The sequence below is a fragment of the Apaloderma vittatum genome, unplaced genomic scaffold, assembly GCF_000703405.1.
Source record: "Apaloderma vittatum isolate BGI_N311 unplaced genomic scaffold, ASM70340v1 scaffold12879, whole genome shotgun sequence".
Taxonomy (NCBI): Eukaryota; Metazoa; Chordata; class Aves; order Trogoniformes; family Trogonidae; genus Apaloderma; species Apaloderma vittatum.
This window is the reverse complement of record NW_009734694.1, coordinates 9,091-21,237: the sequence shown is the minus strand read 5'-3', so window position 1 is coordinate 21,237 and position 12,147 is coordinate 9,091. Positions and strand designations below refer to the sequence as shown.

General features: G+C 49.0%; 1 protein-coding gene across 1 annotated transcript in view; it reads right to left on the bottom strand.

Moving 5' to 3' along the window:
* The window catches only part of LOC104279175 (E3 ubiquitin-protein ligase RNF213-like), a gene marked incomplete at its 5' end in the record, with an annotated part of 42,063 nt that overhangs the window by 21,983 nt on the left and 7,933 nt on the right, over window positions 1–12,147 (bottom strand). The window contains 13 exon segments of the mRNA XM_009876368.1: window positions 241–336; window positions 660–796; window positions 941–4,534; window positions 4,913–5,056; window positions 5,451–5,644; window positions 6,413–7,553; window positions 8,020–8,181; window positions 8,390–8,530; window positions 9,074–9,291; window positions 9,920–10,085; window positions 10,382–10,992; window positions 11,275–11,427; window positions 11,676–11,849. Of these exon segments, the coding sequence (XP_009874670.1) occupies window positions 241–336; window positions 660–796; window positions 941–4,534; window positions 4,913–5,056; window positions 5,451–5,644; window positions 6,413–7,553; window positions 8,020–8,181; window positions 8,390–8,530; window positions 9,074–9,291; window positions 9,920–10,085; window positions 10,382–10,992; window positions 11,275–11,427; window positions 11,676–11,849 (6,931 nt within the window).

Below are 12,147 nucleotides of genomic sequence, written 5' to 3'. Positions count from 1 at the left end.
AGGAATTCACACTTCAAAGGGGACTCGCTGGTAATTTGACCCAGGTCAGTTTATTTTGACTTGCATTAGGATTTATTATTTGAAATACCATTAGTGCTTCTAGATTCATTCCACTGCAGAATAAACAAAGGATTACACATTCCCGATTCTGAAATCCCCCAAACAGCACTAATAATCTAACAGGAGTGAGGTGTCACCACGCAGAACAGCTGGCTGGAAGCTGCTTCACACTTGACTTACTTGGCTGAGGCGATGAGCTGGGCGTTTTGAGAGCCATCTTCAAAGTCTGTCTGAATAATAAGGACTTTATTTCCTGATGTGGCATCAAGGAAATCTCTGAAGAGTGAAAGAGGATTTAAAAGAAGTCACTAAGTTGTAAAAACAAGACATTAAAGACTGTAGAAGTAGTCACTCCATATTAGCTTTGGCTGCTGCAGGCAGGAGGGATTAAGCCACCCGTGCTCTAGAGATGGCCTAACTTTGAAAAAACATCTCGGTACAATGGAGCTAACGTGGTTTGCATCGTGCCAGTCCACTGCTTGGCACAGTGTGGCCTCGCGCCTCCCTCTTCCATATGGGTTATTCCAAATGTTCTGCCCACACACCTTGCACCCAGCTGACGGCCTGTGTGGAGCAGGATATTGCCAAACCAGACTCACCGGATGCTCTTCAGGAAGGAATACTCCGTGTCAAACTGCTGCAGCAACAGGATCCGAGGTCTTTGCGCTTTACCCCGCACTTCTCTCTCCAGGTAAGCACTGTCAGCACTGGTGAGGAGCCTCGAGAAGGTGGTGACCTGCGAGAGCAAGACGTAGGTTTGCTCGTTGCTCAGCGATGCAGCAGGAAGGCAGTAAAGACTTACTCATCTCTGCTCCCAGATAAAATAAACCCCTCGGTGCAGGCTGGGGGGGATGCAGAGGCGACTCTGCAAGACACTCACCTCTGTAAAGACCATTTGGAAGCAAGACCCAGCGTGGACGTGAGCTCGGAGGAAGTCTGCAAAGGACGTGTGTTGCTGCTGCTTGAAGTATATATTGGCCAGAGAGTCCGCCCGGAAGGAACCCAGCGAGTTGCAGAGGCGGATCACAGAGTCCGGGGTAGCACAGTTCAGCAGCGCCAGCTGAGCCTCTCTCTTCACACTGGACAGGAGCTCCCTGGGAGCACAAACTGGTTTCAGCCTCTCTGTTGTCTGCAGGACCACCGAGGCGCAGGTATCGGAGTGGTAGCCCACAAACACATCAGAAGGGCTGTATTTCTGCTTGCTCATGAAGTGCTCTTCTGTATTGGCCGCGGTGAACTCGTGCACCCACTTCTTCAGCTCCTCCACGGCTTCCCTTTGCCCCTTGTCCAGGACAGTGCTGATATCCAGGTAGTGCTTTTCCAGCCTGTTGATCAGCGGGATGGGAAAGTGCTTGTACACCACCTCTTTCTCCTCGATGACAATCAAACGGAACTTGGGGTGCACGCGGCATTTCACGCGGTGGGTGCCCAGCCCCAAGTCAACGTACTTCTGGCCAGCGAGGTACACATAGTATTGATTGAGGGCATCGTAGAGGCTTTCATAAAGGTTTTGCAAGTTGAGGAGCACAACCGTTTGGCCAGTTTCCATGCAGACCTTCACGCGGTTGATGTTCCTGCATATCTGAGTATACTCTTGGTCCTTAGGGAAACTGGAGCCAAAGATAATTTCTGGCTGTTGTTGGGCAGTGAAAAAAGCTTGCTGGAGGATCTGCAGCGCTGCATAATTCTCAGTCAAAACAAGCAGGTACCTGCAATCTCCATCCTCGCCGCTGCTGTAAATGTTTAGCCGTACCAGCTCAATCCTGCTGATGTCACGTGCGTGTATTTCTCCTTTTTCCGGTAAATGTGAGGTGAATATTTCCAGGGCGTTGACATCATCTTTACCACCGAAGTTACGAAGAACAACTTCAGCTATGTCCCGAGGTGTCGGCTCACTTTTGGAGCTCTTAGCTAAGGCAAAAAACATCTTTATGAGGCTGTAGTAATCACGCAGACCAAAGAACTCCCTGTCTTGGGCCTTGCAAATATTTTCATATGCATCTGCAAAGTGACAAAAATACTGTTCGACCTTCTGCAAAGCTCCTCGGGCTGAGCAACAAATCCCCTTGGCACTTTCTATGAGCTCTTCTTTGCTGGGATCACCACGTGAGACAAAGATGCCTCGATTCATTTTGGCAGGGTCCAGAGCCCAGTTGGAGATCCCAATGAACCCGACCTTTCTGTGAGGAAGAGGGACGTCATCTATGCAGCCATCTTCCAAAAGTGGATGCAAAGTCTTCAAGGGCATTTTGGGAGAGTCTTCTGCCAGCCCAATCTCATCCAAGACCACCACGGAGACATACTCCTCCAGATTCTTCCCTTCCTGGAATCGAGCGCAGTGCTTGAAAGTGCTGATGATTCCCTCCGGAGTGGAGAGAGGGCTGCACTGGAAAGACACTAGATGGATCTGCTTCAGGTCCTTGAACAAATCTGAATGAGCTGCTTGGCCCTGCATAGCATCGGCCACAATCGTTTTCGCAAGGGATTTGGAGCTTCCAGGCTTCCCAACCAGAAAAAGAGGGATTTTCAACTCGATGCAGATGACCATCATAAAGACATTTTCCTTCAAGGCCAAGTTTCTTGCTATGGTATCTCGGAGGTGCACACCACTCAGGAATAAGTCCTGCATCAGGGAGATTTCTTCCAAAATCTTTTTCTGGGTATCATAAGGTTTTGGAAGGACCTGGCTGATGGCGTTCCTATATGCCTCCTTCCTTTCCAAGGACGCGTGGTAGCAGACCCCGAGCGCCAGCACTAAGGACCAGAAAATGTTGTTCCTCTCGACGGTGCTCTTTATTGCCCTCCTCTCAGCAAGGTACTTCTCCAGCTCTCTCAGCAGAAGTTTACTGCGCTTGTGAAACCACTTGAAGACTTCCATGCAGCGCTCCACGTCCCGCAGGCTGACGAAGCTGCACTCGTCGTCCCTCTGCCTCATGTACTGCTGGGAAACGAAAAGCACTTCTGTAATCGCCTCTGCCTCGGGCTGCCCCATCGGGACGTGCTCAGTAACTCTCTGCACAATCTGCTGGATGTACATTTTCTCGGTCAGGTCGTTCAGCTGCCCAAAATCCCACACCAAGGGGATCATGCTGGGTGGGAGCGCGTGGACCCGGTACACGAGCTGCCTCAGCGGAATAGACCCGAGCTTATCCTTCGTCTCGTCTGCTTTGACACGGTAGCCCAACCCAGCTAATTCCAAGCGCTGAATCATCTTTGGCGTGTGCTTACGGTAAGGGTTGCAGGCCGCTATGATCTGCAAGCCCGAGGAAGAGGCCAAAGGCTTCCCCTGCACCGTGCGGTCACACAGAACTTCCTTGATGCTGCTTATAGCCTCTGTTGTGTTGGCTTCATCAAAAAAGAGAATTGTGTCCAGCCCGTACTGCTCCTTATTGGTTTTAGCAAGGGCTTCTGCTTCTTGGATCCTGGCATAAATCATCTCTGCAGTGGTACCTCCGTGAACTTTTACAAGCCTCATGTTCTCCGCCTCTGTGCCGCTTCTGCGTAGCTCGCACAGGAACTTTATAAGCCTGGTTTTCCCACAGCCTGTTTCTCCCATGATGACAACAGGAATGTTGCATCTGAATCGCATCTCAATAGCCAAGATTTTTAGCACGTTGTCTGTTGTGAGTTCATATGTCTCATCGGGGTCCATTACCCAGGGGATTCCCAAAACCATGCAAAGTTTCGCTAGCTTCTCGTGACGAGGCAGCTGATCAAACGAAACATTGAAGGGAACTCTTTGCACTAACAAGCCATGGTACAGCCGTGAAGTCATGATGTTTTTCTTGATAATGCTGCCACTCAGAGGGTTAATGGCATCAACACTATCACGGCCATGAGGCTGCAAATGGAAACCTATGAATGTCATGGACACCCGATCTTCATTGAAAAACAAATACGGGTGAGGCTCAGACTCCCACTTTTTCCGAATGCGAAAAGGAAGAAGATCTTCTTCTGCAACAGTCTCCAGATTGGAGGACTGCCTTCCCGAACTTTGATCAGAAATGTTTAGGGAGGGTGTTGCAAAATCCCTCGCCATTAAAATCATGAAGGTAACAACAAAGTTTTTGAAACCTTGCAAAGTATCCTGGACAAATTCAGGGTTGCAGAAGACAGAAGCTTCACAGTCTCTCAACTGAATGTTGAGAAACCACGCGAAGTTTCGGAGTTCTGACCAGGAGGGATCTGCGACCCCACAGTGCAGGAGGAACAGCTGCAGGCATTCTGCTGGGCTCCCTTCCACAGAGCGCACTTCGTAACGGAACGTGTCCAGGTTGTACCCCTGGTCAAATCTTTTCAAATACTGGAAAGGTCTCTGGAAAGCCTCACTGCAAAATTCCTCCTCGTCCATGCCTGGATCCGATATGTCCCCAGACTGGTTCCCAAGTGTCTCCATTACTAGTACTTCCTTGGGAGACTTGCAGGTTACTTTAGGGAACACATCCAAGAAATTGTATTTCTGGCTCGCTGACATCTGGAGTAGAGGAAAAGAAAACATGGCATCACAAAGCTATATCCTCATCACAAACATGAGGAAGATCAGACCTTGCATTTTTATGTTTCCTATAAATGGTGCAGTGGGGCCAGTGAGGCATGGACAACCAGGCCAAGTTACCAACCCGAGAAAACCACAAGACCACTTGCTGTCTGGTTTTACTGTCACTTTGTTCAACACTGAGGACACCACTAGGTAATGGAGATGCACAGCATGCCCCGATACAAACAGTAAAACCCTCTGTGACATTGGCAGTTACAGTCTCTACAAGTCATGAGCAGCTCCTTGCAAATATATGTGCAAAACGACCAAGAAATTCGAAGAAAACAGGTATTTCTGTGTACGTACATGTCTTGCTGCTTTCTTTGGCACTGGTGATACCTCAAGGATTTCAATGATATACAAATGGCACTTCTGTCGTAGCCACATATATCCGTTATTATCTGTCAGATACTGCAAAACCAACAGCTTGAACAGAAACTCTGGAATTCCACTTTGTACCTATCACAGGAAAAGACACAAAGGCATTCCCTTCTTTATTTACTCACTGTGAGTTTACAGAGTCACAGGAGAGTTGAGGGTGGAAAGGATTGCGGGAGATCGTCTTTTCCAACCCCCTGTCCAAAGCAGGCTCAGCTAGAGCAGGTTGCCCAAGACCATGTCTGGTCAGGTTTTTAATATCTCCAAGGCTAGAGACCTGACAGCTGCTCTGGGCAACCTGTTCCAAAGTTCAACTACCCTGACGGTAAAGAGTTCTTGATATTACTTACATAATAATTACAAATGATACCTAGTGAAATGGCTTGCCAAGAATCAAACGCTTTAAGGAAACGGCTTCTGCAAAGATCCACACAGAACTTCTAGGACAAGGCAGCTGTGGGAGGGATGTACTTACTGAAGAGGTGATATCGAAATGAAATATCATGGGCTTTGTCTGGTGTTTTCTCTCCAGAAAAGGCAGAAGAGATTGGAGCACTTTATCTTCATCCACTTCTGGTTCAATCAGCCTAATGGTCTTCAGAAGTTTTGTATAGTCAGGCTGCTCTTCTTGCAGTCTCTCGTGCAGCCTCTTCACATACAGAGATTTCCCTGTTATATAAAAAAGCACCAGAAGAATTAAAGCCATCAGTATTAAATGCACTGTATTAAGGTCATAACAGAAAGAAGGAACTCAAATGCTTAAGTACCCTGTCCTCTGCAAAGCCTGGCCTAACAGGGGACAACAGGTACAAACCAGGGTGAGAAGGCAGCTGACATATGGGGATCCTGTAGTTTTCCGTGATGTGGAGCTCAGGAGCTCCGATGTCAGAGAGAGCATCTTGGTGTTCAATAGCGCTTGGTGGATGTTTCTCTCATGGCTGTATCTAATCACTGTTTAAGCCTGTGTAAACCTTTGGGTTCCACAATTTAACTACGTGCTGTTCAGAGCACCACCTCCTGTTTCTTTTTCAGCCTGACAAGCAGTTTTATTGAATGTCCTCCAGCTTTTTGCATTAAGAGGCAGCCGGCAATCATTTTCTATGCAACAGCAGCAGGCAGGCTTTACAACCCCGGTTCCCATGGCATATACATTTTCCTGTAGGCATGTTTTAACCTCAGGAGGTCAGATTCATCTTACCTGATATTAGCTAATCTAGTTTATGTTAATGACATAAGTCATTAGCAAGATGAACCATCTTTAGAGATGTCTATCTACAGACGAGGTGAGCTGTTCTTACAGCTTTCACCTCACTCCACTGGCTACAGCCTGCATCATTCGTTTTGACCAGATGCTGACGACTTAGTCACAAAACCTGGCAAGGTGAACCCCACTCTGGTTACCAACACCCAGCAAACCCTGCTTTGCAGACACCTTACCCACACCAGCTCTTTTGGAAGACACGATCCCAACGCACATGTTGTCCTTGAACACAGAAGCAGCTGAGCTGGAAGGCTGAGAGACTCTGTAGTGGTGCTGAAGGTACTGCTGGATTTCGGGCAGTGGTCTCTGGGGTATCATGTGCACTTTGTACTGGCTGAAGGCAGAAGGGATGTAGCTGTGCTCCCTCTCGCAGTTGCACAGAATGACGAGGCGGTAGGTGCTGTTGCAGCACTGCAGGTGTTGGAACAGCATCTCTGCTCTGCAGCTGACATCGTAGCTCAGCTCATCCGCGTAGAGCATGGTGTAAATTTTCTCTCCTCCGCTGCAGGGAGTGAGGCACCTCCTGAGGAAGAGCTCCACTTGCTCAGCAGTGGTCTGAGGTGTGCATAGGAGAACTTCATCAAAAGTGGGAAGGGGCTGGTTAGGGCTGTTCATGTAAATAGCCAGGGCTGCCGTGAGCACCTCGGAGCGAGGGCACGTGATGAGGTTGGGCTGACCAACATACAGAAGATCCTGTGGAAAGTCTCGTGTGACGTGCTCTCTCTCCCAGCTGGCCAGATTCTTCAGCCACTCCCCAAGTGTATCGATATCCAGGCAGTTTGGAAGGAAGGAGCCCATGTCACACATGTAGCACTCCCAGATGTGCTCCAGCTGCGCGGTCAGGTCCTTCTCTCTAGCCAGCATTCCTTGGAAGTCTAGCACAGCCTTTCTTGGGCTGGGCCGAACCTCATTCCTGGAGGCTCTAAGGACGTCCTGCTCGGTGCAGTTGTGTTTTAGGAACGAAAGCATCATCAGGGCACCCTGGCTGGGCGACTCCCGCCCCAGTTCTCTGCACAAGTAGACCAGCTGCTCAGCAGTGTAGTAGTTCAGGTAGAAATGTTGGAATCGTTTTTCATACATGAAGCTTTTCCAGCTCTCCAGGAACTTCTCCATCGTCTTGCAGAGGCTTGGGAGCACAGCTGCCAAATCTCCTTGCCCTTCCAGCACTGGGATCAATCCCAAAGAGAAGTCTATAAGAACACATGATTCTCTTTCGGGTGAACAATACACCTGTGCAAGCCAGGAACGGAAGAGCACATTCCCAGCTGAATAAAGATCTATAAAGACCTGTGCAAGTCTTTGAACATTGGAAAAAATCTGTGAGGACAGAGGAGAGAGGAAAAAAAAAAGCAAAACACAACTAAGCTGGTTTACCAAGACAAGTCCCAGTCATGAAACCACCGGAAAGATTTTTCAATCAAAATAAAGGCTTTGGTCTCAAGCCAGCTGTGTCAGGCCCCGTACAGTAACCAAGACTCTCTGTGGCTTTTTAACAGCAGTATCCCCAGAAAGCCTGTAAGCAATCCCCAGCTTGCTGTGAAAGCACAGCAAACCTCCCAGCCAGGAGCATCCCCAGCGCAACCAGAAGATGAGGGCAGCCGTCCAATGTCCTGTCTTCAGCTTAGTTCCACCTCAGCAGGGAACCAAAAAGGCAGGAACATCTACCTGCCTGCTCCCATTCATCCCCAGCAACTCCACTCTAAGCCAGTCTTAAAAGCTGATGCTCAAGGCAAAATCCAACCCCAGTCTCAACATCAGAAACCCACTGGGTTTGAAATCTGACCTCAGAGAACTTCTCCACCTCCAAGCCTTGCTCTCCCTTTGTCGACATGAGCATCAGTTTGTTCTGCAGCTCACGGAGCTCTGCCAGAGAGTATTTCCATGACGTCTCATTATCCCCAGAGCTCCCCAGGAGGGTGAAGCACAGGACGTTGTCCAAAGAAACCTGCCAGAGAATAAGTAGTTAGTGCCAACGTGCAGTGAGGTTCCACTTCTGAAATAGTGCTCTGCCCAGCGAGGGGAGCATTCAGGAGGCAGCAGACTCCAAAAATCAACCGTGTAGAGTGGGTGAAAAGCTACAGCACATTTTTGAGGGTCACCAAGATGCCAGCAGTGTTGCCTGCAGGAGGGGAGCAAAAGGCAAGCAGCCTCACCGTTTGGCCATCACCTGGCGCTCTGAGAACATACACTCCTCTGCTGTTGATGGCAGCTGCCAGTGACAGTGACGACAGCTCCACGGAGCCGTGGCTCTCCTTCACCGTTTTCAGCCACTCCAAGTGCTGAGCTGACGCACGCTGTGTGAAGAGAAGACACGACACTGCCCTCATTGCTCTGACCTGGCACTTCCTTCCAGGATTATACCTGTGCTCAGGACAAAGGGCTTGGGCTGGCATAAGGCTTTCAGGATGGGAAAGGAAGGAAGGATTACTGGCCACGGCCTGATCTTTCTGCACAGCTGTTCTCTACCAACACCATGAGAGGCTGGAACAGAGTCCAGGTTGCTCTTGCTACGGAAACACGCTCTGCTGCAAAGAATAAGGCAGAGTTCCCAGCCACCTGCCTTCCCTCTTTTGCATCCTCATTCAAATTCTTGCAAGAGTGAAGTTACACCACGTCACACTTGAAAGCCTCAGCAGTGCTCTGAAGAAACCCACGCTATACGAGTCACAGTGGCTACTGTGAATTTTTGTGCCACAGAAATACATTTTTCTTCCAATAAAAAGAACTGTGATGTCCTCACACAAGGGCAATTCACCCTGGGTGGTGAATCTTCCAGCCACTCTTGGGAGGCAGAAACACAAGAAGATGTGGAGAGGATCTGCTCCAGCAGAACTCACCAGTTTCTTGGGAAGATTCTCATCACTCTCCAGGGCTCGCCACAGCTTCTTCAAGCAGTGCATGAAGTCCTCAAACCCTGACTCCTGCTTAAGCTCGTAGAGCAGGGAAGAGTAGCCATGTACAGTGTCATGGAAACATGCCACGCGGTCCACATCCATGTCATTCTCCCCAGCAGAGATGGATGCCAAGTCTACAAATACCTTCAGCTCATTGATATCTTAAATGAGATAAACACATTAATGGACAATAAGTGAGGCAGCTTTAATGCAATTCCACATCACCACCTTTTACAGAAAATGCAGAAAGAGTGCCTTTGAAAAGCACCTCCTGCGTAGTTTCCCTCCACCCCTCCTGCCAGCAGCTTTACTGGGCAATTGATCTGCAGGAGGGACATCCTCAGCCCCAGCTTCTCTCCGCGTTGGCCGTGAACAGCAGATTCACAGCCTGGATGGAAGCAGTGCAGGGAGGTGTCTCCATGTGTTTAAGACAGCTGAGCTGGCAGACACACAGCTAATCAGACCGTCAAACAGATGCCTCTGTTCTCTTAAGGAAAGGCTCTGATCTGAACAGTAGCAGCTATTACAACCCTTCAGGGTTGCAGTATTGGGACGGGCAGCTGCTCCGTGCTGCATGGGACAACAGTGACGTGGGCATGTTTAAAGGGGTGCTCTGTAGAACGTTCCACACCAAAACCCATAAGAGATGCTTGTAACACTCAATACCAGCTGTGAAGGCTACAGTAGGCAGCAGACGGGTCAGGCAGATGGCATTCCTTTTGCCCCCACACACAGTGACATCCATCCCTTTAGTGCTGTCTGCCTAACTCCTGGGCGCGCAGCACACACCTGTCAGTGCTTCTCTGACCCAGCAGACAAATTCCTTCTGCTGGGCCAGCTCCCTCAGACACCCACGACGTTTCACAGTGATCCCCTGCAGCAGTCTCTTGGCGTGCACAAGCTCAGGGCTGATGGAATCCAGCTTTTGCGTCTTGTATGATTCAAGCTTTTCTGTCTACAAAGCAAGTGGTGCAAACAAACATTCAGTCTGGAAATGGGAAATCCAAACCGCTCTCCAGCAGGGAAAGGGAAGCCCTCTGCAACATCACACCCCAAGCAGAGGAATATCACCTGCTCTCTCTTAAGAAAGATTACACAAAAGCACTTTGAAGGCTTAATTTTGATCTCAAATAAGCATTTGGGGACAGGGAATGGCTCTAGACAGACTGGGACAGACTTGTGGGAAGATTCACATTTGCCCAAGCCTTCTAGCCAGCACCCTGACAGTACAGGGCTGAAGTGGGTACTTACTATGTCCAGCAAATTTTCCAGGACGTTGAAGTCACCAGAGAGGTTTAAACTCTCTTTGACGTTGGCAATGATCTTCGCCGCATCGAAAGTTAAATGCATTTCGTGGTATTGCTGGATCTGCTGAAATCGCTGATTGACCCAGTCTCTGTCTTCTCCAGGTCTAAGGTTACACATGATGTTTAGTTCAGTTCTGATATCTTCAGGATGATTTGTGAATTCCAGAAAAAGCGTATCAACTGCAGAAAGTGTGAGACTTCCAGATCTGAGATCATCATACAACCTTTCGTAGCTCACAAAACAAGGGGAGATTAGTCTGCTGAAAACATTATCAAGATCCAACCAAAGAACAATGTTCTCCTCCTCCTCTTCTGAACTTTCATTCTCCTCTCCTGAACTTTCATTCTCCTCTCCTGCCTTCTGCGCCGCTTCCTCCCAGAACTGCTGAAAAATCAGGCTGTCCTTAAAAGAGTGCATTTTCCACGCAAATTCCTTCAACTTTGGGCTCAAGCTGTAGTAGGTCTGCGGGGGCCTCTCTCCCACGTTCACAACCGTATCTAGTCTTTTGGAGCGAAGATCTTCCACGTGTTGAAACGCCACTTGACCTACATCCACTTGAAAACAGAGACAGGTCAGAGAGAGATCAGATGTCCAGCCCGTGTCCAGCTTGCTTCACCTCAGCTGCCGAGTCGCAAGATGCCGCTGGGCACGTGGACGCCTACAAATATCATTTGACGCACAAGCACTCACTTGGATCTCTCAAGTGCTGCAAGTTTACTTCCCCCACCCCTCCTCGTGGTTTAGAATAAAACCTGTTTACAAAGCCTAGTTGTTTTCGAAGAAAATTATGTTTTTCTGGAGTTGCCACCATGAAAATGCTCCCCCCCCAACCCTACCTTTCACAGACGCCTGCACTTTCCTACACATGCTCAGAAAGGTTCCTATTACTTTTTTCTCATTTCTGAGAAGCGTTATTTCTTCTCGCCTCCTCTGCAGCAATTCCTTCATTTGTCTCTGGAGTAGTTCTTTGTCTTCCCTTAACAGGTGCTCTGAAAGAAAATGCAGCTGCAGTCAGCAAGGCAAGTCAGCAAGGCAGGTACTTCTCCCCCCACCCCCCATAACCCAGGTTTGGATTTGCAGTCACAAACCCCGCACCAAAATGCAGACAACAGGGCTCCACGTACAGGACAAGGACAAAAGGCAGCACAGTTAACTGCGGAAGGACCTGATTAGCATTACTAATCGCTGAAGCAGGTTACGAGTCGGCCATCCAGCACTACAAGGAGGGTGCTCTTACTTATCTCCCAGATGCAGAGGAACTGTTCCTCATGCTGGAAAACCTCTTCCAGATGCTTCACAAGGATACACCCCCTCTGGATGTCGCTGGTGACACTCGTAAACACAGAGTCTGCTTTGGCCATGACGTTCTTTGCTTCCTCTGTGAGCTTTTCTAGGAGCTTTGTGTTTGTTCCTGTTCCAGAAACAAAGCATACAAACCTGAGATCAGCCCTGCTTCACAAAAACGAGGCAGGATCAGTAATTATTCAGCGAACTCATCCCACCACCCTCCAACCCCTCATGTTTTTCTGACCAGGAGCAGCCGGGATCTCAGGAGAGCAATCCAGCCACCCTCCCACTGAGAGCCCACAGCGGGAACTGAGGGGGAAACACCAGCTGGTTTGATCCATTCACATATTGACACACTTTTGCACTTTTGTGTAGCAGTAACTTCTCAGAACTTCTCAGAGAAAGATGTTCTACAAATCCAC